The 26,658-nt window shown below is 51.3% G+C and overlaps 1 protein-coding gene across 2 annotated transcripts in view; it reads right to left on the reverse strand.

The window, feature by feature from the left end:
• Positions 1-369: 369 nt before the first annotated feature.
• The window catches only part of TET3 (tet methylcytosine dioxygenase 3), a 109,016-nt gene continuing 82,727 nt past the window's right edge, over positions 370-26,658 (reverse strand). For both annotated transcript variants that reach the window (XM_056125718.1, XM_056125728.1), the window contains exons 6-12: positions 22,444-22,537; positions 15,156-15,364; positions 13,125-13,275; positions 10,778-10,867; positions 9,566-9,703; positions 3,089-3,425; positions 370-2,336 (exon numbers count right to left, since the gene is read on the reverse strand). In XM_056125718.1, coding sequence (XP_055981693.1) covers positions 544-2,336; positions 3,089-3,425; positions 9,566-9,703; positions 10,778-10,867; positions 13,125-13,275; positions 15,156-15,364; positions 22,444-22,537 — 2,812 coding nt within the window. In that variant the 3' untranslated portion in view covers positions 370-543. The remainder of the gene's footprint in view (positions 2,337-3,088; positions 3,426-9,565; positions 9,704-10,777; positions 10,868-13,124; positions 13,276-15,155; positions 15,365-22,443; positions 22,538-26,658) is intronic.

Below are 26,658 nucleotides of genomic sequence, written 5' to 3' on the forward strand. Positions count from 1 at the left end.
TGTCGCTTAAAAAAAAAAAAAATTCCAAAAGAAAAAAAAAAAGAAAAAAAGAAAAACAAACAAAACCCCCAATAAATACACATTTTTAAATGGAATTTAAAACTACTCCTTTGTGAAAGGACACTATAAACTTTTCTTTCCATTATTGTGATATACAAGGATAGAGTTTTTAAAAACAAGAGAAAATAAAATCCTCTCCCTCCCCGGCCCCCCGCCTCCCCAAGAACAAGGAGGTGGGGTGAGGACCCCGATGTGGAGATATAAATATTAAGATCACAAGAAAAATCACCCGACAGCCGTAGTTTCTTCTTCAAAGTGCTGGGGGGGGGGATGGGGAGAAAGGAGTGGGGGGAGGTCTTGGGGGGAGGGGGGGCGGGTCAGTTCTGAGGTTTGGACCATAAATACATATATATGCTTATCTATATATGTAGATATAGATGAAGAGACTTCTGCACCCCCAACCCGCCCCCAGGTGTGAGGGCAAAAGCACCACAGAGCAGCTCGGGCCGGGCCCGACACTGAGGTACGCTGGCTCCCAGGCACCTAGATCCAGCGGCTGTAGGGGCCGGTGACCTTCGTATAGGCGTAGGAGGACACGGTGACCGCCGAGTCCGTGGGCACGGCCAGCGCCTGCCGCGTGGGCACCACCCCCTTCTTCTCCTTCTGCTGGGGCTCGCCCACCACGGCGCCACCCCACTTGCGCTTCTTGCCGTAGAGCTTGGCCTCCTGCTGGCCCAGGCCTAGGCGGGCCGCCTCCTCCTGCCGGGCCCGTGCCCGCTCCGCCAGCTGCTTCATCTTGGCCTCCCAGAGCGCCAGCCCGTGGTTGGGCTGGTTGAGGTTCTTGTGTTGGTAGAAGACCAGCGAGATGCGGGTGGGGTGGCAGCGGTTGGGCTTCTTGAGGGGTGTGGTGGCGTGCAGCTCCCGGCGGGCGCACTCGATGAGGATGGAGCCATGGGCCGGCGCCACCGCCACGCCGCCGATGTTCTCGTCCAGGAAGTTGTGTTCGCTGTCGGACCACAGCTCCTCTTCCTCCTCCTCTGCCCCGACGCCCCCCGCGTCCTTCTCCTCCTTCACCACCACCCCCTTGGTGGCGGGGGGCTCCTCGGCCGTGCCCTCCTCCAGGCTGAAGGGGTCCCACAGCTTCTCCTCGGACTTCAGGGCCCCGAACAGCTTGTCACCGGAGCCCAGGGGCATGCCGAAGGACTGCCAGGCTTTGTCCAGCTGGCTCGCCCCCGGCGTTGGAATCCGGCCCTCCTCGCCTTTCAGGGGGCTCCACAACTTGTCTTGGAACCCGGGACCGCCTTTCAGGGTGGCATTGAAGTCCCCTGCTCCTACCCCCCATGGCTTCTCCGTTAGATTGGGCCCTGCCAAGGCCGAGGTGCTGTTGCCAAACTTGCAAGGGCTCCACGCTTTGCCTCGCAGCCGCCCTCCGGCCTGGGCAGGTGGCTGCTGCCCCTCGCTGGGGAAGAGCCCCCACTGGCCATCTGCGAAGTGGGAGGGGGTCAGGCAGCTGGACCCAAAAGAACCGAGCTTCTCCGGGACGAGAGCCGAGCTCTCCCCGGAAGGGAAAACCCCCCAGCTGCCACTCACACTGTTAGTCCTTTTCGGGGACATGCTTGGTCCTCCTGAGTACTGTCCCCACAAGTGATTGGGTCCCCCGTTCTGGGAGGCCTCGGGCAAAGGCGTCTTGCCCATCTTTGCCGTGTCTCTGGGTGAAGGTTCGGCCTGGACCACGGGGTCCACTGGCTCTTGCTTGATGGATCTGTTGTAGCAGTTGGAGCTCTGCGCAAAGGGAGAGGGGTCCCTGGACGCTGGGTGGATCGAGGGGACCTTGGGAAGCAGGTACTCCTTGGGGCCTGGATAAGCAGGCTGCTGGTGGTGAGGAGTCGGGGGGTGGGTGTCTGTGGAAACAGCCTGGCCCGGCAGCTCGGCAAACTCAGCACCACCGTAGGCCGGGCTCAGGCTGTTGTGCAGAGCATGGAGGTCTGGCTTCTTCTCGAAACTGCCACTGCTGCCCCCGTGGCCCCAGGCCCCGGGCCCCAGGAACTGGGAGGGGAACACGGGGTTGCTGGAGGGAAAGCCGTAGTAGCCAAAGGACGGAAGTGCGTACTTGGAGTGGAAGCCGTTGACAGGCAGGCCAGGCTGTGCATAGTAGGAGTGATAGGAGTACACGCTGTTCATGCTGTAGGGGTCGGAGGGCCGGCAGTTGCCCAGCACCGAGTAGCTCTCCACCACCGCGTTGCCATTGTACTTGAAGGAGCTGAAGTGGTTTTGTGGCTCCACCTTGAGGGCCGGCTTCAAGCTTTGCTGGGACAATCCACCCTTGAGAGCCAGGCCTGGGAAAACAGGAGGGAGAGGAGTGAACCACGGTTGGCCAAGGTCTCCGGGCAGGAGGATGGTGATGGGGGTCGTCTCCTTTACCCAAGGAAAAGTGTCTGGTTGGATCCTCAGGAGAGGCAGCTCGGAGTCAAGGACACCTCCGTGCATATCTTTGCTGAATCAGCCTGCGAGGTACTGCCTGCCTCCTGCTCATGGATCACTCATGGGTCTTTATAAAGGCTTGGCCATGAGAGCTGTGCCATGCCCACCCATTCTGGCATCCTTGTTGCCCAACCCCCTCAAATGCCTGAAAAAGCCATGGCACCTCCCAGGCGAGCACAGAGCATGGGCCCATCGGGGAGAAGCCTAGCTCCTCATCACCAACCCAGCCCAGGGCTCTCAGTATCTGGGCAATGATACAAAACCAGAGGTTAACCAGATGGCTAAGAGGCCCTGGGATGTCTCTGTCTAGAATTTGTTCACAAAACAGGAAGGAGGGGCCAGGGTGATGGCACAGTGGGTAGGACGCTTGCCTTGCACATGCCTGACTTCGGTTTGGTATCCGGCATCCCATATGGTCCCCTGGGCACTGCCGCTGGGAGTTATTCTTGAGCACAGGGCCAGGAGTAAAGCCTGAACATCACCAGGTGTGGCCTGCCCCCACCACCACCCAAAAAAAAAAAAAATTAAAAACCTAGGCAGGAGTAGGAGGGGGGCTGTCTGTCCAGGGTCACCCAGCTTCAGGAAGGGGCCCCTTCCCGGCACATACCTGGGTCAGTAGGGACGCTGGCCAGCTCCAGGGCCTCCTGCTTGATCTTCTCGGGAGTGCTCAGCTTCTCCTTCTGAATCTTCTTCTTCTCGGCTGCCGCCTTTCTGGCTTCCAGCTGCCGCTGGCGGCATGACTTGGCCGGCTCGGGCAGGCGCCGGACCTCCCGGGGGAAGGCGGTGAGCACCTGGATGGCCCCGCTGCCCACCTTGGCATTCTGGTTCTCCTCGCTGCCGAACTCATCCGTGCTGGCCATCTTGTACAGGGGGAGCACGTGCAGCTGCTCATCCTCGGGGATCTTGCCCACACAGCGATTGTCTTCCTTGGTCAGGGTGCAGACCTGCCCCAAAAAGAGAGAGGGGAGTGCGTGGGGGGCGGGATGCTGAGCTTGGGTCCTCTGCCTTCTGCATACGGGCCCCCACATCAACACCTCGAAGCCCAAGGGTCCCTCCTGACTTCCTGGAGCATCTGGATAGTACATCATTCACATTTGGTGCCAGCTTGGGCAAACACCTCCTACTCTCTTTATTTTTTAAATTTTCTTAATTTTGTTTTCTTTTTGGGTCACACCCGGCAACGTACAGGGGTTACTCCTGGCTCTACACTCAGGGATTACTCCTGGGAGTGCTCGGGGGACCATATGGGATGCTGGGAATCGAACCCAGGTCGGCCACATGCAAGGCAAACGCCCTCCCCGCTGTGCTATTGCTCCAGCCCCACACCTACTACTCTCACTGCTGCCACGAGGGGATGAGAGCACGGGCCCAGGGTCCCTCATGGCTCAGGCTGGCTTGGGACGGGGTGGAGAGAGGCCTCCACAGAGCACAGTGCGTGGCACCCAACAGAACACCATAGCCCATGGGCAGCTCCCCCGCCATCGCCACCCTCCTGTTCTGAACACTTAGCCTCCATTTGCTGCTAAACATGTTTCCTCTTTATTAAAACTCTATGTGCCCGTTGCAAAGAACCTAGCCCAGCAAAAAAGGGGAAAAAATTACCTCCATAAATCCACCACCCAAAAATGATTACAGTGAACACTCTGCGCGCACACATACACACACCCTTACTCTTTGCTAATTAACTAGGATCATATTATACATTCAGTTTCATAACGACTTCACTTCTTTAACATACTATGAATATTTTCTTATGCACTAAATATTTTCTTGTGATTAAAAAGCTACATATTATTTTATTCTAAGAATGTTAATTAATTTAGCTAATTCCTCAATATTATTACCGTTTACACTTGTTTCCAATTTTTCTTTTAAACAGTACTATTATCCCTATATTATAGCTACAGTTTCTAATATACTTAACTCTTTAGAATAAACAGTGAAGCAGAATTGTAATATCCTACCAAACTCCCTTCCAACACCATTACATTTTCACTCATAATTGGCAGAATGGGAAAGCTTATTTTTCTGTACTTTTGCCAATACTTTTATCATTAATTTCTTAATCTTTTTTTTTTTTTGCTCATTATCATTGTTGAGCATACATCCTCTGACCACTAATGAGGTTCAGTTTTTTTTTTTCAGGTTTAGAAAATAAGTTTGTACTAACTTTTTCCCCTTCATCTCCTTCTTTCTAACCCAGCAGTACTTGGGTTGGAGGTCACTCCCGGAGGTACTCAGGGATTGAGCAAGGGCTTCTACGGGTAAAAGATGTGCTCCGTTTCCTCAGGCCTGACTGAGTTTCCTTCTATTGTATATTCTTGATACTCCGGGATTTGAAGCCTCGATCCTGACGGGACCATCTTCCCCAGAACAAGCTAATTCCTACAGAGAGTAAATCTCACACCTTCCAAAATAACTGTCCAATCCATAACTCACACCCAGTCATCTCTTTTATCCAGTTCTCATACAACAATCTTTCTCCTGCTGTAAGTCACCCCAGGGTTAGGCAGGGAGTTTGTTTTGGGGCCCACACCTGGTGATGCTTAGTTCTTTGCTCAGGAATCACTTCTGGCGGGGCTCAGGGGACTAGAAGGGGTGCCAGAGATTGAACCTGGGTCTGCTGTGTGCAAGGCAAACACCTGACCAGGTGTACTATGTCCTAGACCATATCCAACTCAGCTAATAGCTTTGACTTGCCCATCTCTTCTCTTCTCCTTCTCTCTCTCTCTCTCTCTCTCTCTCTCTCTCTGGTTTCGGTGTCATACCTGGTGGTGCTCTGGGCTTACTCCTGGCTCTGTGCTCAGGGATCCCCCTGGCAGGCTTGGGAGACCATATGGGGTGCTGGGGATCAAACCCGGGTCTGCTACATGCAAGGCAATTGCCCAACCCATTGTATATTGCTCAGCCCCCTAACCCATCTCTTCTTATGAAATTCCCAATAAAGATTCTGGGATTCTCTGCTCCCTTTCCCTCTCCAATTCTGACCATCCGTGCTCCCCAGCATCTGTGACTATCCCTTCATTTCTGACAGCCTTTTCTTCAATTAAACAAAGCCCAGTGATATTTAAGCACTGCTTTCTTCTCTTTTGTTGGGTACATTTTGCTCTTTTGCACATTTCTCTGCTAGTATTTCTTTAATCATCAGAAAGCAAGTGATCAAAAACCTTTGCATATTAAGGTTTAAATTTGTTAAGCAATACTGCTTTCTAGATTGTATTGGATTTTCTTTTCTTTTTTCTTTTTTAAATTTATTGGCTTTTGAGGTTATACCCAGCGATGCTCTGGGGTTACTCCAGGCGGTGCTCAGGGGACCATATCGGGTGCTGGGGATCAAACCTGGGGACAAGGCAAATGCCCTACCTGCTGAACTATCACTCCAGCCCCAGGTTTTTTTCATTTTGACTATGGCGTTTTAACAGAAACTCTACATTCTCAGGGAATTAACTGCAGGAAGTCTGTCATTTCTAGTTTCTCTTTGGGTGTTACTTCTACTGAGAGGATCCTTCCCAGAGTGCACACGGGTCTTACTCTGATTCAATCCTTGCTTAGTGTAGGGGTTCAACTACATAGGTCCATCAGCCCTGGTGCTTGTCATCTCAAAAACCCAATATAAACAGAGGAAAAGCCAAAAGCAAAGGATGAAAGGTGATAGATGTGTTTCTACTCCTAACTTCTAGAGACACCTTACCCATGTTAACAGATATACTTACCCCACTTAAAAATTAATAATGATGAATAAAGAACATCAGTTGGGGACTGACAAAAGGTGAAGTTTACATGGGCCAGAAAAACAGGAGAACTTCAACCTCTCTAGTAATGAAAGAAACATCAATTCAAAGGAGAATCTAGGTTTGTCACTCAGGCAAAAAGACTAAAAACGATGAAGAAAATGCAGTGCAGATGTGGAAAGGGGGGAGGTGTCAAGAAGCTGGGTGGCAAAAGGAGAAAGAGGGAATGTGCTTGCCTCAGAGGCAGGAGGTGGGAAGGGGTGGGGGTGGTGGGAGGGATACTGGGAACATTGGTGGTGGAGAATGGGCACTGGTGGAGGGATGGTGCTCTATCAGTGTGTGACTGAAACATAATCATGAAAGTTTGTAAGTCTGTAACTGTATCTCACGGTGATACAATAATAAAAAAAAAAGAAGCTGGGTGGTAGGTAGCATAATGGAACCTAACTCAGTCGTGAGAAATGGCAAAATCCTACCTTCTGCTCCAACATGGATGGAACTAGAGGGGGTCATGTTAAGTGAAGCGAGAGGGAGAAGGAAAATGGTTTATCAAGAGACAAAGGGAATGGACAATGGAGAGGGAAAAGAAAACTTTGGACTCTTACAATGAAAGTGAGGTACTGGGGCTGGAGTGTTAGCACAGAGGGTAGGGCATTTGCCTTGCACGCAGCTGACCTGGGTTCGACTCCCAGCATCCCATATGGTCCCCCAAGCACAGCCAGGAGTAATTCCTGAGTGCATGAACCAGGAGCAACCCCTGTGCATCACTGGGTATGACCCAAAAAGCAAACAACAACAACAAAAAACAAGTGAGGTACTGGGTGACAGCGGTGGGGATGGGATGGTGGGGGAGATGTGTGTGGGGGGGGGAGCAGCTGGGTCTGGCAACAGTATCACTATTGTAAACTATATGTATCTAATGTGGCTGTGATGGAGAATCCCGTGTGGTCAGGAGAGAGTAAGCACTTCCGGCCTCCCTGGCTTCACCTGGGACGTCAGGGATCCCAGACACTACAGGGTGTGCAGACAGTGAGCAGGGAGAAGACAGGAAAGTGCTGTCTGCAACAGAGCACAGGCCAAAGCCACGTATGAAAGCCAGAACCGGCTGAAAAAAACTTACAGCCTCACAAAGAGCTGTCCACCAGACCTCCTTGAGTTAAGAAAAGCAGGTCAGGGCCTGGAGCTACAGGACAGTGGATAGGGCACCTGCCTTGCACATAGCCGACCCAGGTTCAATCCCTGGCATCCTACTTGGTCCCTCGAGCAGCACTAGGAGTAATTCCAGAGCCCAGAGCCAGGTATAACCTCCCTCTTCCCAACACATACACACATGCACACACAAAGTAGGTCAGCAGACAGCATGTACTAAAACGTGTCCACACTGCTGTAAAATGTACAGAGCTGCCCACACACATGCGCGCACACACAGCTGTGAGAGTCCATTGTCTGCAGGGGCAGGTTTCAGAACGCAAACGATGCTGTGATTCCAAGGAGAACTCTCGGCCAGCTTCTTAGGTAGTTTCCCCACCAGGAATAGTCACTGACTTACAAGAAACAAAAGTGTACCCATTTTGGAAAACAAAACAAAAACAAAAACAAAAATACTACTTATTTCATTCCACACTTTAGCAGTTCTAGGACCCAGATCACCTCTGGGTGCCTCGAGTGTCCCATCTCTCAGGGTCTATCCTCGGGCCTTGCTCTCACCTTGCTCAGCCCATCTCCCCTTTCCGTCTCCCTGCTGGAAACCTTCACAAAGGCCGTGGGCAGGCGCCTGCCCACCTCAGTCCCGGTCATGGCAACGGGAAGGGGCCGGCGTGAGCAATAAATCCCAGGGTCAGGGTTCAAGCTGCAGGGACAGGCATGAGCCCTCCACACGCCAAAGCCTCCTCTCCAGGGGCATGTGCCATCCTGGGAGATGATGCCTGGTGCCCTCACCCCCCACATCCATCAGGACCTCCACCCCCACCCAGCCCTCTACACTGTCCCCTGGCTCCACCCACTCCAGGTTTCTCCAGTGCCACCTCTGGCCTTGCCACTCTGTCACTGCATGTGGAACAGGCTTCTTGGAGTGGCAGGCAAAACAGGGGAGTTTCACCCCCAAACTCACCTTCCCCTGTCATTCTACATCTCAGCCCGATGCTCACCTTCTCCCAGTTGCTCAGACTGTGAACCTTGGCTTGGTGCTCAAGGCCTCCCTCTCTCAACACCCCACACCCCATCTGCCCACTGAGAATAGGTGGACATTGAAAAGTATCCGAAATTCATCCCCACCCTCACTCCTGTCCTACCTTCCTCCTACCTTCAGTTTTCTTTCACTTACCCACGCTCCCAGCCACACTCTCTCATCAGAGAGACAGACTGACAGACAGATAGAGAGCTGCTAACCAGGTGTCCCCGGCAGGCTCCCTGCTCTTCTCTCCGACCCCCGCCCCGCTTTCCTGCTGCTTCTCAAACACACCCAGCGGCCCCCTCCCCCGAGCCTTTGCCTCTGCTGGTCCTTCTGCCTGCAGCAACTGTCCCCAGACCTCAGGTCCCCGCTTTGTCATCCGTGACTCAGCCCAGGTGGGCCCTCTAGCCACGTCACCCACAACAGCACTTACCGTGGCTCTCTCCTTTGCCCTGACTGCACTCACGGCTAGCAGACAGGAACACACTTGAAGCTGCCACGGCAATGTGCGCTAGTTAAACCACATCTGAGTGTGAGCCACTGGTGGTCTGGGCCTGCATCAGCCTTACAACACACACTCGTGGGCAGAATTTTGTTGCGTGTTTCCCAGAATCTACAGCAATACCTAAGGCACTATCAACATAGGATCAACCAAAAAAATCAGAAGGGTGAGGGGGTCATAACGATAGTACAATGGGGAGGGTGTTTGCCTTGCACAGAGCCAACCCAGGCTTGATTCCTAGCGTCCCATATGGTCCCCTGAGCACTGCTAAGAGTAATTCCTGAGTGCAGAGCCAGGGGTAACCCCTGAGCAATGTCAGGCGTGGCCCAAAAACAAAAAGCAAAGCAAATAAACAAAATCAGAAGGGTGTTTGGATTTAAGTGCAAAGGTTCCAAAAGAGCAGAAACTACACTGTGGAAATACTGGGGGTGGGGGCAGAAAGGGGGCACACTCCAGATGCCCAAGGAGACATATTCTGCAGCATCCACTTAGGGCAGAGAAACAAGGCCAGGCAAGCCTGGTCCACACATTCAGTGACATTTTCTAAGAAGTGGCCGGGAGCAGAGTGTGGCATGGTCCCCAGCCTTCCGAGAAGCCCACCTCAGCCCCTTCCAACTCCGAGACAGACCTCTGAACGCCCCCAGCAACACAGACCAGGAGAACACCCCCGAGTTTCCTTACCACTGTGCACCCATTGTAGAGGTTGTGCTGGTCCTTGTGGGCATGGGCACAGAAGTCCATGCAGGCTGTGACCCCCGAGAAGGGTCTCCCTTCCTTCAGTCCCAGGCGGCAGTCAATTGCAATTTCCTCATTGGTCACCTGCATGGATGCCAAGGAGAGCGGCAGGTGAGATGTAACAGTCCTGATTCTGGACCAGGGGCCTGAGTCTTGGGCAGAGTTCAAGATCAAACACAGGCTTCCTGAACTTGGGGTGCCAGTGTTCCCAGCCAAGGCACCCCAAGAACAACTTCCTTCTGGGCAGTTTCCTGTCTGTCCACCTTATCTGGGAGACCCAGCGGGCAGCGGACCAGGGAGGTAGGGGACTGGCAGGGAGGGGGGAGTGACGAGCAGGGATCGGAGACAGGGGCTGTAGGAAAGGGTATACCTGATGGCCTCTTGGTATCTGATTGTAAACCAGAATGCCCAAAAGGAGTGGGGGAGGGAAGGGGGGAGGGAGGAAAGGGAGAGGAAGGGAGGGAGAAAGAAGAAAAGTGCCTGCCATAGAGACAGGTTGGGGAGAAGGGCCCGGGAGGGTAACTGGGTCCATTGGTGGTGGGAAATGTACACTGGCGAAGGGACAGATGTTAGAACATTGTGTGATTGAAAACCAATCACGATCAACTTTGTAACTGTGTATCTCATGGTAATTCAATTTAAAAAAGAAGAAGTAGAAGAAGATAGGTGCAAGAATAAGAAAAGTTTGGGCCGGAGAGATAGTACAGTGGGTAAGGCCTTGTATGCAGCCAACCCGGGTTTAATCCCTAGCACCCCATATAGTGTCTCCCCATTAAGCTTACCAGGGGTCACCCCTGAGTGCAGAGCCAGGAGTAACCCCTGAGCACTGCCCAGTATGGTCCCCAAACAAAACAAAACAACAACAAGTAAGGAAGGGTTATTGTGGAGGGGAGAGTAGGAGAGGAAGAGGTGCTTGGAGCCACACCCAGCAGTGCTCAGGGCTTGCTCCTGGCTCTGGAATCACTCCTGGCAGTGCTCGAGGACCATATGTGGTACCAGTGATTCAACAGAGAGACTGGCTGCTCTCAGGACAAGCACCTCCCCCGTCCCCTATACTCTCTCTGAGACCCCCCGAAAAGGGGCTTGTATCAGAGACCATGAGTGCTCTCAGGAGCCCACTGTCCCGTCTTACAGAGAGGGAGGCCCAGGACACGGTACCTGGTTCTGGTAGGCCTGGGGGGCCAGCCGCTTGTAGAGGGGAGCGACCTCGGTGGCCAGGTCCTGGAAACTCTTCCGGAGTACTTCTTCCTGGAAAGAAGGGAGAGAGAAGCGGTTACCCGGCAGCCCGCCCTCGCAGGGGCTGGGGCAGGAGCGAGTCTGGAGTAAGGGCGGAGAGGTCAGAAAGGCCTGTGCTCTCTTGGCCTTTGTAATTCTGACAGGAGAACTCCCCTCCCGGGGGCCTTCACAGCAATGCACCTGTGTCTTGCAAGCCTGAGGTTGGGAGTTCAATCCCAGGGCGATGGAGGGAAGGGGAAGAAGACGAGGGTCAGGCCTGAAGCTCCTGGTTCCTACACTTCGAGCCCAGGATGCAGGGGCCCTACAGATGGGAAGAGGCTTTGGGTCTCCAGGCTGGGTTATGCAGGCATCACCCCAGTCACCAGGACCTGGCTAGGCTTGGAGTCTATCCCCAGGAGGAGACAGTGAGGGTCCACACGTGAGACAACGTATAGAGACACAGGCACACCCAGCACCAGGATGACAAGAGGTGCCTCAGAAAGTCCTGTAGAGGCCTCAAGGGACCAAGGCCAGAGCTTACTCTTCCTGCTACAGCTTCCACAGCCAGTAAGATGTCTCATGAGGCCTGAGGGGAAGAGAGGCCCTGAGACAGCCCAGTGGCAATGCACCTGCCTCGCCAGCCTGAGGCGGAGAGTTCGATCCCCAGCACCACCCCTACATGCCTGGGATTCTGGCACCACAACAAAATTAAGTATGCAAGGCTGAAGCGAGAGTACAGAGCACTTGACTTGCGTGCGGCCAACCCCTAGTTAGAATCTGATCCTTCCCCTCCAGGCACCGCCATCAGGAGGGATTCCTGAGCACTGAGTCAGGAATAAGCCCAGTGTGACCCCCATACAAAACAAAATGAAAATAAAAACGGGGTGAGGTCTCAGTGCCATGACCACCACGTGCGTGTGAACATCACAACTAAAGTGTGCTGTGAGGGGCCAGAGTGACAGCACAGCGGGTAGGGCGTTCGCCTTGCACATGGCTGACCTGGGTTTGATTCCCAGCAGCCCATATGGTCCCCCGAGCACCACCAGCTGTAATTCCTGAGTGCAGAGCCAGGAGTAATCCCTGTGCATCGCTGGGGGTGACCCAAAAAGCCAATAAATAAATAAAGTGTGCTGTGAACTGCACAACCAAGATCCTGCAGCCTACGGTCATGACAGTCCCCAAAGTGGGGAGAGTAGGAGAGGAGGGGCAAACTAAAGACTGGAGGGAAAGAAAAGATCCTCAAGAGGGGTCAAAGTTGGGGTCAGCGAGATAGTACAGTGGGGCAAGATGCTTGCCTGACCCAAGTTTAATCCCCAGCACCACATACAGTCCCTGGAGCCTTGCCAGGAAGAAGCCCTGAGTACCACCAGGTGTGGCTCAAAAACCAAAACCAAACCAATAAACCAAAAAAGAGAAAGAGAGAGAGAGAGAGAGAGAGAAATTTCTTTTCCTTTAGATGTTTGGGCTATATCTGGCGGTGCTCAGGGAACGAGAGGATGCCAGGGATCAAACCCAGGCTGGCCGCATGAAAGGCCAACATCCTACCGCTGTACCATCAATCCAGCCCTAAATTCTGATGAGGAGCTGGGGAGGCAGTGGGGTAGGGACGTGGGGAGGCGGGGAGTGTGTGTGTGCTGTGTCACTCCCATGGATCTCGGGACTCCCGGTACATTGCTCAGGGGTTGCCCCTCCAGTGCTGTTGGGACCATGTGGTGTGGAGATCAAACTAGGTCTCCCAGCCTTCAAAATACTGGTGAGGAAAAAAAATTTTTTTTTGGTCCCACCTGGCGATGTTCAGGAGTAACTCCTGGCTCTGTACTCAGAAATTACTCTGGCAGTGCTCAAGGGACCTTGTGGGCTGGCCGGGATCAAACCCAGGCCAGATGAATACAATGCCCTCCTTGCTCTCCTATCTCTCCAGCCCCCAAACACCCTACGTGCTGCATTATCTCTAGCCCCCAAATAATGCCCTGCCCACTGTATTATCTCTCCAGCGCCATCAATGAGGAATGTGAATTTTAACCTCAAAGGTACTCTTTCCAACTGGGAGAACCGAAGCTACCTGCAACTGATTAACCTTCCAGACCTCCAACTGATTAACCTTCCAGACCTCACACCCGTTCACTCGTACACCTCCACCCCCCTCCATAGCGAGGACAGTGACAAGCTCAGGGCAGGCCACAGACCACTTTCTGCACACCCACGTCGGGGTGGGCCAATCCCGCCTGGCCCCACCCCCCACTGCTCGGTGAACAGGAGGGCCCTGTTTCTTCCTTTGAGCTCTGCTCACCTCTTTGGGGTTGTCCCCTGTGAGGCGGAACTTGCGGGGGGTCTTGCTTCGAGCATATTTGCAGCCGTTGAAGTACATGCTCCAGGAGCAGCCGAAGGAGAAGGAGGCACCGCAGGTGTTGGGGTCTTTGCCTTGGCAAGCGCAGGTCCGGCTGCAACACACAGGCCACGTCAGACACGTGGACGCAATGTTCCTGCCATCTGGAGACGGCTTCCAGGGCAGCCCTCGGAGCGACTGGGGTATCCCTCCCAGTCCTCTCCCCCTTCCTCAGACATCCCTGGGCAGAGAGGAAAGTGCCCAGTCCTGAAATGCCTGCTCCGTTCCCATCCCCAAGCCTGAACATCCGACTGAGAGTCTGCTCTGGGGAGGGCCTATGGGTTGCTAGAGTGCAATGGGGAAGAACCCAGGGCCAGGAGACAGCTCGCCATGCAAAGGGGATGCTTGGCAGGCAGAAACCCCAAGTTTCATCCCTGGCACCCCCTGATCCCAAGCACTGCCAGGAGAAACCAACCTGGCCCAGGGCTGGGTGCAGCCCCTGATCTGTGTTGCATGCAGCCTCCTAACAACATCTAGTTGGAAATCCACTAAGGATTGTGCTGTGCCTTAACGCTAATGTCTTTATCACTCAGATGTGGAGTCCACACGCAAGGAAAGAAGGCAAGCCACAGGGCTGGAGCACGTCCACTTCCTGTCGGCCCAGGTGCGGACAGAACTTTAAGCAAATAAACATTGATATTAAAACTCAGTGGTCAGGCCAGCACGGCGCAGCACCAGTGGCTCACACCTGAATGTGGCTGAATTAACACAAGGTGCAGTGCTGGCATCAACGCATTAATAAACTCTGGAAACGTCCCAAATGCTATTGGCGAATAAACAAACTTTGACACATGCAATAGGTGAAGAGTGACAATGGAGCAGGTAGAAGGGAGGAATTGAGGTGCTCGGGAGAGGACCCAGAAGCTGGGTCCTCAGGGAAGAGCCAGACACAGAGCGTGTTTCCACTTATATGATGCTCGTGCAAAGGAATAGGAACAGGAAGCCCGGCTGGTGCTTGCTGCGGACTGGGGGATGGGGGAAGACGAGGCTGGTGGGGATGGTGAATAAAGGGACAAGAGAACATATGGGGGGATGATGGAACTGTTCTCTCTCGAGTGGTGACAGCTATAGAACCGCAAACATGTGAAACTCGTCACACTATAGACCTTAAAAGGATGAATTTTCAGAAAGAACAGAATCCTGCCCTTCGCAGTAACATGGATGGAACTAGAGGGCGTCAGACTTAGTGAAGTCAGAAGGAAAGGGACAGATACAGAATGATCTTCCTCATCTGGGGGAACGTTCAGATACACAGAGAGGCAGCAACAGAGACCCAAAGGCAGCAGAACGGGGCACTGACACACACAATTGAATTGGGGGCGGGTAGGGGCGCGAGTGAGAAGTGAGGTGGGTGAGAGGAAGGGGAGATGGCTACACTGGTGATGGGTATGGTGTTGAAATTATGTCCATGACAAATTATTAATAATGTTAATAGTATTATAAGCCAGAAATAAATGTCAAAAAAAACCCCTGCATTGTTTACCTTTTGAAAAAAATTTCAAAGGGTACATTTTAATTTCAAGGACATAGGTATTTCTTTTTTCGTGGGGGAAAACCTCCTGGGAACACCACTGCACTGTTGACATGAACTTGGGCATCTGTTGAGCACGGCTGAGCATCTCACAGAAAGATGCTCTGTCCTTGAGAGGCACTCAGGCTTTCCCATGCTGGCTCCCATCATTAGAACTCACGGCTGATCTGGTCCCAACAAAGCAAAGCCCAGCCAAGTCGATGGCCCGTTGTAGGCTGGTGGGAGCGCTGGAGAAGCTGCCTGTCCCACTATGGCTCTCTCACTCTCCAACAGGACAGTGGCGGGGGGGGGGGGGGGGACTGGACGGGTTGAGTATCTTCCCTGGGGTTGTTCAGAGCGCCCTATTTCTGCCCAGGGACCCGCTACTACCCCTCCCCCCCGTCCACAGAGACCCCACCACGTACTCATCGTTGAGGCCACATCTCCTGCTGGTGGGGTTCCCATACTTCCGGAGGGTGTCGGTGAGCTCCTGGTAGAGGGTGTCCCCGAGGCTGCGGGGAATGCCCTCCCAGGCCAGGATGAGGATGACGATGACAGCGTTCTGGCAGTGGTGGCCTGCCCGGTGCCTCACCAGGCAGAGCAGCTTCTCCTCCAGTGTGTGCCTACGAATCACCTGCAGGAAGGGGAGAGCAAGAGGGGTGAGGAGGGCTGCTGGGATGCTTAGGACCAGGTGCCTCACCCTGCTCCTGGGCACAGATGCCACATGCCCCTCAGCACTGCCACACAGACCTGGGCGTGCAATTCTGCAGGGACGTTTCCTGTGGTATCACCACCACACAGGCTAAGAGACAGTTAACAGGAGGAAAAAGCAGGGGGAAATGCAAATTGATTTTTCTAGGGCAAAATTTAAAACAGCAACAACATCTAATCTATCAATCATTTACATAGAAATAAGGAGTAATCAATATATAGATAAGAGTCGGCCAGAGGCTTGGAAATAGTACAGGAGTTAGGGCACGCGCCGATTATGCACCTGGCCCAGGTTCAACTCCTACTACCATGGGGGCCCCTAAGCATCACCAGATGCAGCTATGGAGGCCCCCAGGGATCCCCAGCACCTCAGGGTCCAAGCACATCAGCATCCTCAAGCTCTTGCATTGAACCACCATCCTAGTGGGCCAAGAATAGCTGGTGGGGTCCCCAGAGCTCCCAAGCACCACATGGGAGGGCAGAAAGAAAGAAAGAAAGAAAGAAAGAAAGAAAGAAAGAAAGAAAGGGAAGGAGAAGGAAGGAAGGAGAGAGAGAAAGAAAGAAAGAACAAAAGAGAGAAAGAGAGAGAAAAAGAGAGAGAAAAGGAAGAAAGGAAGGAGGAAATAAAGAGAGAAAAGAAAAAGAGAAAGAGAGAAAAGAAAGGAAGAGAAGAAGGAATGAAAGAAAGAAAGAGAGAAAAGGAAGAAGGAAAGAAAGAGAGAGAGAAAGAGAGAAAGAAAGAAAGAGAGAGAGAGAGAGAGAGAAAGAAAGAAAGAAAGAAAGAAAGAAAGAAAGAAAGAAAGAAAGAAGAGGCTAAAGCATCCTTGGAGCTTTTTCACACAATTGCAGAGAGGATGATGCACACATCTGTTTCTGATTAAGAGGGGGCATCAGTGTGATGGGAAAGTTTTGAGCAGCTCCTTAAAAAACTAAACAGATGCCCAGGATACTCTAGTGCAAGGACATCTACCCGTGGATGCAGAGAGCAGAAGGGCTCAGAGACACGTCGGCCAGTGTCCACTGCAACATTATTTGCCACAGCCAAGAGGGGGCAACAAACCCAGGGCCAATCAACTGCTCAGTGAATAAACAAATGCCGACGGCCTTACAATGACTCATTATTCAGTCTTAACATGGAATAAAATTATGACCTATTTGTCACATGGATAAACTCTGAGAATATGATGCTGAGTGAAGCAAGCCAGATGCTGAGCTGCAGCAACTTCAGAGGGACAGAGAGTCCATGGGGGTATCAGGGCCTGAGGGGGAGGAGGGAACGGAGAAAACGTAACTTAGTGGGAACAGAGTTTCAGTACCAATGGGAGGATGAGAAAGTTTTTAAAATACATTATGTCAATGACTGTAAAAAAAAAATGGAATATAGTAGAAACCTCTGGTATGCACATTTAAAAATGGCTAAAATGGCAAGTTTCATGTTGTGCACATTTTAACACAATTCTAACAAAGCAACAGTGTTCTCTAGGCCCACCCCCTCCCTGAACCATCGGATCATATAACTTTAAATGGGTGAATTGTCTGTTATGAATTATACCACAACACGGCTAGTGAAAAATAAAAGCCTTAGCCAGGAAACTGCTCTGCTCCTACTTCTCAACTCGCTCCAGAGCATAGTCCTGGCTTCAACTCACTCCCAAACTAGTCACAGCGCACAATAAAGATATGTGGGGGCCAGAGTGAATAGTACAGTGGGTATAGGTGCTTGCCTTGCGTGCAACTGACCAGGGTTTGATTCCCGGCACCCCATATGGTTCCCCAAGCACTGCTAGGAGTAATTCCGGAGAGTACAGAGCCAGGAGTAATCCCTGAGCACTGCCAGTGTGTGGGACCAAAATAAACAAACAAACAACAAAGGTATGTCAAAGCAGAGCATCTGGTGGCTGGTGAATGAGGTGGCTGAATCCGTCCTCAAAGAATCCCTAGTAATTCTGGGATGAGATGTGCCCGTGGAGAGCAGAGAGAAGGGCTGGGCTGGGAAGGGCTATGAGGAGCTGGCTGAGGATGGAGGGAGGTTGGGGAAGGTGTGTCCACAAAGGACTACAAGCAGGGGGCTTATGTACACAGTCTCTGGCTCTAGAAAAGGGGGGTAGCAGGTGGCTGGGAGAAGAGAGAGATGGGGAGAACACTGACTTGACAAGTGAAAATGGATCAAGTGCAGCCTGAGCCATAGCACAGTGGGTAGGACATCTGCCTTGCACGCAGCCAACCTGGGTTCATTCCCCAGCATCCCATATGGTCATCCTGAGCCCCACCAGGAGGAACCCCTGAGTACTGCTGGGTGTTATCCAGAAAGCCAAGTAATTGAGAGAAAGAAAAAAAAAAGGATCCAGACCAGACATGTTAGCACTGGGAAAGAAAGGGAAGTAATGGCATCCAAAGACATTTAGAGGAAGTTGCCTGACATCAGTGACAGGACAAGTCCTCAATGACCTCCACACTATGTGGCACTGGACAGTGAGTGGACACTGGCTGGGATGAGCAGGCTGGGATGCCAGGACACCACTCTCACTAGGGTGCCTTAGGGGAATCTGGAAAGAGACAACCACCAGGCTCTAGAAGTCAGGCAAATGGGAGTGGTGTGGACCCTGGCCGAGGGGGAAAGTCAGGCCTTTTCTCCGACCGCTGCCTGGGGCGGGGCTGGGGGCAGTCCACAGGATAGCCAATAGAGTGACTCCACTCAAGTTTGCAAAAAGAAATTGCAAAAAAAAAAAAAAAGAGAAATTCAGATTTTCACATGAAATACTTTCTTTAAAAGATGTAAGCACCAAACTCAATTTATTTTTACTGTAGCAGAACAGATCCAGAAGGTAAATCTTACCATTTTGCCCCCTTTTGAAATGTGTCATTTGTGGTACTAAGTACGTTGACATCACTGTGAAAGCACCTCCAGGACTTCCCCTCTTCCCATACAGAAACTACACCCTCAACCACACACGCGGGTCTGTGTCCCCTCTTCCCCAGCCCAGCCCTGGGCATCCATAATCTATCATGCTTCTATGACCCCGATGCATCCAGAGACCACCTGAAGTGGCACTGGACAACTGGTTCTGGGCCTGTCTCATTTCACTGAACACATATAATGTCCTCAAGGTTCGGCTCAGCATGTGATGAAATTTCCTTCAAAATGTGACAGGGTGCTTTGCAACTGAAACAAAACCCATCTCTGGAACACAGGTTCCTCTTCTGAGAGGTCGGAACGATAGTACAGCACGTAGAGTGTTTGCTTTGCATGTGGTTGATTCGGGTTTGATCCCTGGTGTCCCAAATGGTTCCCTGGGCCTGCCAGGAGAGATTCCTGAGTACAGAGCCAGGAATAAGCTTGAAGTACCACCGAGTGTGGCCCGGAAACAAAAACCAAAAACCAAGTTCCTATTCTGAGTCATAGCAAGAAAGGGGCCTCCCCAGGAAAGCAACCATTCTTTCGGTGTTTTGGGCGAGAGGGTGGGATGGGTAATCGGTAAGACAACAACATGCCAGTAACTCACGGGCCACACTAGAACTCCCGTGATTACCCAGCTGCCTACAGTCCAGGAATGTCACGGGCACAGCACTCATCGCTGGGACCAAGCCAGCAAGTTCAGCAATAGGCACTAGAGGCTCTAGTGCCAGCCTCTGTTCAGCCACTAACTGGGCTCAGACACAGCTGCCACTGAGGTCACATCCTCATAGTTTGTCTTTCTGAGTGACAAACATACAGACATGACCGGGAACAAGCAGACAGTTCTGCAGTTGCCCCTCAGAGGTCTGGAGAGGTGCTTACAGAAAAAACAACAGCAGGCTGGGGACAGGAGACAGGGCTCAGTGGGGGAGCACTTAGTGCGAGGTCCTGTGTTTGATCCCCGGCACCACTTGAAACGGACACAGGAGAGGAGTTGCCCACACCCCGTAAAGGAAGAAAGCGGGATGAAATGTACAAAGTGCAAAGGTCAAAGGCCAATGTTTGGCATGGACACCAATGCCTGAGTAGAGCACACACAGGGTTCAATCTCATCAAAGCATCCAACAGTTCACACTGAACCCAACAGAAACCAAAACCCATCCTCCCTGGGGACATCAGTGGCAGGAAATGTACAATGGTGAAGGGTTGGGTATTGCACATTGTATGACTGAAACTCAATCATGAACATATATGTAACTGTGTGATTGTCTCATGGTGCTTCAATTTTTTAAAAAATTTAAAAAAAAAAACAACCATCTTCCTATAATTCCCACTCTAGGTACTAAGTTCCAACTCCTGATCTCCCCACCAGACTTCAGAGGTTTCTGATACCTGCTTCTGATCTGTTACTGCCCCAAGCTCTTCTAACCGAAAGGTCATTTTTCCCATTTGCCTCTGGCACACCTCCATCCTGTCCAAGCCTTTGGGATGCTACCTGGGCCACACTCTCACCTTCATTCTTGACTTTCACACTCAACACAGGCTATCTTAGCCAGAGGTCAGTGAAGTGTCCTTGAGGTCACCTCATGGCTTTCCTAGGTCATTCTCCTGTCACACATTCACCAGCGCCCATGATATATCTCTACACAGTCATCAAAGAGCCTGGCTAATCGAACCTAGAATTTGGCACCGCCTTTGGTGGTAAAATTTGGCACTGGTCATCAGTTTGGACACTAACCCTGGTTGGAAAAGAAAACCCAAGCTCTAGACTAGGGGGTCTCAGACCCTTGCTGGTCCCACAGGTAATGGAAAGGCCAAGAACCACAGATCTACCAATGTGGTCATAACTGCTGGTCCATGGCCCCGAATGCAGCCCTGGTGCGACATGGTGACATAGGTCTCTGCCCACAAATACCACCCAGAATACTGTAATCCTGAACTCTCTGTGGGTCATTTGTGGGTCACTCTCCCACGGGGACAGGGAAAGGAAATACCTCTCCCTTCTCCAACTTCCAAGGAAGTAAGGCGCTTTTAGAAGAGCCTCAGCATCAAAGTACATCAAGTACTTTGGTTGGCAAAAACAAACAAAACCCAGAAAAGCAGAGTAGTCTGCCGCAGTAAGGGAAAGGGCAGAAAATAAACACCCACAAACTTGGCACTGCCTAGTTCTGAGTTCTGTGACAGAGGTCCCAAACTTACTTGACCTTTGCAGAAGAAAAAAATTATTCAGTGTGCCCAGAAAACCTACCTGTAAGGGGGCAGGAAGAAAGCACCCTTTCTTCCCCGCATTTGCACCCAAGGTCATTGCCACGCTTTGGATGGACTCAGAGTCCCCCAGAGGGCGACACTGCTCACTCTGGGAACCACTTCCAAGACCTACCACCATTTGCTCTTCTGAAAAATAATTTCTTGGTCCTTGGAGATGCTAGCTGGAGTCCCCAGCTTGACCCTCAGCGCCTCTTGGGCCCCTGAGCACCATCAGGAATAGTCCTGAGGTACCTCCTGGTACGTCCCAGAAAACAAGCAAAAATGAAATTTCCCAAACCCTTTCTTCTCGCCAGATGCAAATTTCCCCATCTCTGGGAATGCTAATGGTGCACTTCCATCTAGCTGGTCTTTTCCTTCCAAGCACGCATCACTCCCACGGCCTGGTGACACTCACCAGCTCTCCACTCCTGTCCTCTGGCCCGTCCTGGGTGCTCTGGGCTGTGTGCTTTGTTCAGGCAGCTGCCCGCAGGCCCTGGGAGCCAAGCAGAGAGCTCTTCCCCTTCGTCATCTGCCTCCCTCTCTTCCCTCTCCTGCTTTCCCACAGCACCTCCCTCCTCCCCTCTGCAGCTCAGCCACTGGAGCAGAGACACTCCGGGGTCTAGAGAAGGGTCACAGATCAATGCTTTTCCACGCAAATGCAGGAGATGAAAAGGCATGTTCTTTTTCTCAAAGCCATCCATGGAGCCTACTGCTTTCTTTCTTCGAGATGCCAACTTTTCCCTTGAAAACGCAAAAGTCCATCACCCCAGCTATGCTCAAGGATCTTGTTTCCTGCCCAAGACTGGGATTTTTTTCAGCAGTTACACGGTTAACAACGGACTGGGGGTGGGGGGTTAGGGGTGTATGACTGTCTTTTCCCAATGGCTGGTCTGAGGGTACAGTCCCACACCCCCACCCTGACCAGCCACAGGCCAACACCTTCTGCTTCAAGGACTATCTTGCAGAAAGGTGAGACAAGCTGTTTCCTCCTTACGTGAGTTCTTCCATGTGTACTCCCCCACCACTGTCCCCACTCAGCCCCCCCAGAGCCCTGAGCCGCTCCGTGCACTCAGCCAGCGGCAGTTCTAAGGATCCCCCCCCCCACCACACACACACACACACACACACACACACACACACACACACACACACACACACGAAAGGCAAGGTCAGAAGCCTCGTGCTGGCGCAGTCGGGGTTTGAGTCCCTGATGGTCTCTGTCCAAACACTCAGGCTGCTGATAAGAAACAGGCGCTCAGAAGCAAGGCAAAGGCAAGGCTGGTCTCCAAGCCTGCCCAGAGGCCTGGCCCCTTCCGGACTGGAGACAGAGACCCGGGCATCTCTATGGCATGCAGAGGGAAAGTGGCGTCGAGCTGTCTGCAGTGGGGCCCAGCACTGGGTAAGATAACATCTCCAGCTTCCCCCGGCCTTCCCCAGGCCTGACCCACGGGGACGGCAGGAGCCCTACACGGTGACTAGAGTGGTTCCCAGGGCAGGCCACCGAGATTGGCACGTAAACAAGATGAGGACGGGGCTGGAGCCATAGCACAGTGGGTAGGGTGTTTGTCTTGCACACGGCTGAGCCGGGTTCTAACCCTGACATCCCATATGGTCCCCTGAGCACCTCCAGGAGTAATTCCTGAGTGCATGAACCAGGAGTAACCCCTGTACATCGCCGGGCGTGACCCCCCCCCCAAAAAAAAACAACAAGACGAGGACAGATAACAGTGGAGGCAGATGAGTCTAAGTAAGTACTAGCTATGGGTGGCCACAGCATCCCGGGCAGTCAACACAGGGGTCTCCTCCGAGGCGGGGTCTGGGGGATGTGGGGAGATTGGCAGATACTGAGGAATACTTACCCACTTCGCAATGGGGCAGCCCCGTGAGCTCTTCCCCTCCTTCCCGGTGTAGATGACCTTCTCGATCCGGATGGCTTTTCCCTTCTCTCCATACCTGGAGATGGAGAAAGAAGGAGACCTTAGCCCAGGGGAAGCCTCAAGGAGAACAACTGGCAGGAAAAAGCCAATCCAGGGATGCTTAGTTTTGAGTTACTATGAGTGGAACAGAAAGGGCAGAGGGAAGGAAGGCTGCCTATTTTAGCTGGTGCTCAGAGTCCCTGGAGATACAGCGGTCACGTGCTAGTTTCCAGGCTCTCTGTGCCCCGTCTGCATCACCTCTGTTCCGGGGCAGAGGTGAGGTCAAGCAGAGTCGTCCCTGGTCCTCCCATCTACCGTTCAGGAAGTGGCTTCAACCAGAGGCTAGGGCAAGCACTTTATGTGCTGTCCTGCCACTGAGTAGCCCTCAGAGCTGGTTATTTATAAATTCAATAAACAAAAGAAATTAAGTGGGGGAAGCCCTTATTGTTCTCTTTCAACAATCCCCAGCTGACATTTGAACACAATCGGGACAAAGGCTGGCTCCCAGATTCCCGGGGAGTAAACACAACAGCACCCACACGCCAAATGCGCTCCAGCCCTGACCCACACACGCGTGCCGCCGTGTGGGGATTCTGAGACCCTCTACTCGCTGTGTCACCACCCCAAGGTGAGCGGTATTCCCCACAGTAGCTTCTGTGCAAACAGCCCGGGTTTGAGAAGCTGCCCGGCTACTTTCTCACTCCCAGACTTCTCTGAGCCCTAGTCTCCTCATCGTGGAGAGAGAAAATGGTTCCTACCTCCTGGACCTGGAAAAAGATCAAATGAGATAATCCACTGGGAGTGCATGATTTAAAGTGCTTTGAAGTTCCTGGCATGAAGGAGGAACCTAGTAATTATTCCTAATAACGTACATAGTCATCCGACGGAATTATTTTTAATAGCACAGAACCGTCTCATCTGCAAATCCTGACCCCTGGCCACTCCACTGGTAGCAGGCTCCATCCAGCTCTGCCCTGGCCGGTGCTGCCACAGTCCTGCAGGACCCTTCTCCTACCCTCTGACTTAACTGGAATCTGTCCAGCTGCTCATCACTGAGCATGAAACTCGCTGGCTTTGTGATCGATGCGGCAACTTCCTGATTGGAAGGGTTTTTCTAAGGAGCTCCTGTTCTAAGGACGCTTAAAAAAAAATTTTTTTTTAATGATTCTATTTTTCAAATACGTTTTTAGCATCAAAGGAGAGAGATGAATTACTGAATGGTTTTCCCCCTTGGCTCAATTATCATGGTATGCTTGCTTAACAGACTGTCAAACTATCTTTGTAGTTTTTAAATGAATCCAATTTGATCGTGGCATATTATTTTAACATAATGCTTAACTGAGAGTCATGTTATCCTACTTTTTGCAATTGCACAGGTTATCTCATTCACTCTACTTCGAGAAATTTCCACCTCAGAAATATACCAAGATTTAGTAACAAGAGAGTCATTGTTGCATTAACAAAAAGTTAGAAAAAATATCCAGGGACTGGAGCAATAGTACAGCACGTAGGGTGCTTGCTTTGCATGTGCCAGACCCAGACTCAATCTCTAGTATCCCATATCGTCTCCTGAGCTAGGAGTAATTACTAGGAGTAGTAACTAGTAACTAGAAGTAATTCTTGACCATACGGCCAGGAGTAATCCCTGAGCACACTGGGTATGGACCAAAAAATCAGAAAAAAAAAAAAAATAGCCTTAAATATCCAGTGCAGACAGGCTAAATACAGTGAATTTTCATATAAAACCATGTATTCATTAAAAAGGTGTTGGCAGGGCCTGCAGAGATAGCTCAAGGGCTGAAACCCACCCACTGCAGACAGAAGGTTTCATCTCTTGTGGGGATGGCCTTGCTGCTGGGTGAGACAGCTAACTAAGCTCCAAGCCAGGAGCAGCCCTTGACCACTGCTGGATGTGTCCCCCAAATAAAAGTATTTTAAAATTTAGAACAAGTTTTTTCTTTTTTTGGGGGGGGGTGTCACACCTGGTAATGCACAGGGGTTACTCCTGGTTCTGCACTCAGGAGTTACTTCTGGCTGTATTCAGGGGACCATATGGGATGCTGGGAATCGAACCCAGGTCGTCCACGCGCAAGACAAATGCCCTACCCGCTGTGCTATCTCTCCAGTCCCTGGAAAGTTTTTAAAAGATTTGATAGAAGATTATGTACCAACACGGTGGGTTTATGGCTAATGCCATCTAGCATGCATATTCCTTTATATGCATATGCATCTCTTTTTAAATGGGGGGTGGGGGATAAAAGGCAAGCATCAAACTTAAAAATGTTTCTTTTGGGGAGAATGACTGCTGGAGAGTCTTTTTTACTCACGCTCGTCTTTTGTAAAAGTTTTTTTAGGAGGTGGGTTTTGTTTCTGTTTTTGTTTTATAGATGTCTTATTTTTGTTAGGAGAAAAAAAATAGTATTTTTGAAATGCTGAGCTAAGGTTCTGTTGAGTGCAGTGTTCTCTCTTTCACTAGAAGGGAAGGGGAGGGAAGGGGCGAACTATCTGATAACTATTCAAATTCAAAGGCTGCATAGCAGCTTCCAGAATGCACCTAAGACTCGGAAGAGTTGGGAGTTGGTGCAGCATGAACTGGTGCAAGACGCAGACACCAGATAATGCTGCTTCTGGTTTTGCTCCTGGAAAACTTTCAATTCAACCGACAGCAGCAGGAAGTGAGCTGCCAATGTGGGCCTGGCTCTCAGTCGCTGTGCAAAGGCCTGGCTGCGGTGACCACATAGCTCTCACCCAGAAGGACAGGATATCATGTGATCCACAGCAGGGTGAGCTGAGGACACGGAGGCTTTCCAACCAGAACTGTTCCCCACCATCCTACCATTTAGAGAAAAGCTTCCTGCAAGTGAAGTTCCTACCTGAAAGCAAATAAAAGGGCAAACCCAGCACAGTCTCATGGGCTAGAACGTCTCTCTGTGTTAAAGACATCCAACCAACCACGAACTGAGCTCTTTTTTCTTTCTTTTTTCTTTTTTTGCTTGAGGGCCACACCCGGTGGTGCTCAGGGCTTACTTCTGGCTCTGAGCTCAGGAATTACTCCTGCCGGGGTTCAGGGAACTATAAGGGGTGCGCCAGGAATGGAATCTGGGTCGGCTATGTGCAAGGTAAGTGCCCTACTGCTATACTATCTCTCTAGCCCTTCTTTTTTTTTTTTTAAATTTAATGTCTTACTTCCTGGTGTTTCATGAAGGAACCCTTCTGGTACATAGTTAAAGTCATAGACTCTAAACTAAGCCTGCCAGGAGAGGCTAGAACTTTAATCTAACCTCAGGACTCTATCACCAGGGAACATGGGCAGGATCAGAGTCGTGGGGGTACCGGGTCAGATTCAATCCCTGGCACCCCATATCAGACTCATGGGCCACACCAGCAGCCGTCTAAACCATCATAAGCCCTCCGGGAGATTCACAAATTCAATGGAGTCTGAGAGTCACTGATTTATAGCTGTGCTTCCAGTCTGTACTCTATCACCAGAATGATATGACTTGCCTCAAATTTAGAATTTGCAAGCACATTCTTAGTGCTTTGTTTTGAAAAAGAAAATTTAGTGGGGTCGGGTACAGTAGGTAAGGTGTTTGCCTTGCATACAGCTGACCTGGGTTTGATCCCTTCCATACCATATAGTCCCCCAAGCATTGCCAGGAATAATTCCTGAGTAATGAGCCAAGAACAACCCCTGGACATTGCTGGATGTAGCCCCAAAAAAGAAAGAAAGAAAGAAAGAAAGAAAGAAAGAAAGAAAGAATGAAAGAGAGCATTTAAATTAACTCCTCCCTCCTGGGTAGAGAACGTGGCTCTCTATAGCCCACCGTCCACAAACAGGATTAAGCAACTGACTCAAGAATCTAAGGCAACTGGGGCTGGAGCAATAGCATAGTGGGTAGGGCATTTGCCTTGCACGAGGCCGACCTGGGTTCGATTCCCAGCATCCCATATGGTCCCCCGAGCACCACCAGGAGTGATTCCTGAGTGCAAAGCTGGGAGTAACCGCTGAGCATTGCCGGGTGTGACCCAAAAAGCAAAAAAAAAAAAAAAAAAAGAATCTAAGGCAACAAGGACCCCAGAAATCCAGGAGAGAAATGGGCATAATACATTAGGATTTGCTTTTCACCTCCCTCTCCTTCCTCCAAATCTTCCTCATTG

The sequence above is a fragment of the Sorex fumeus genome, unplaced genomic scaffold (genome assembly GCF_029834395.1).
Source record: "Sorex fumeus unplaced genomic scaffold, SorFum_2.1 ptg000006l, whole genome shotgun sequence".
NCBI classification, from domain to species: Eukaryota; Metazoa; Chordata; class Mammalia; order Eulipotyphla; family Soricidae; genus Sorex; species Sorex fumeus.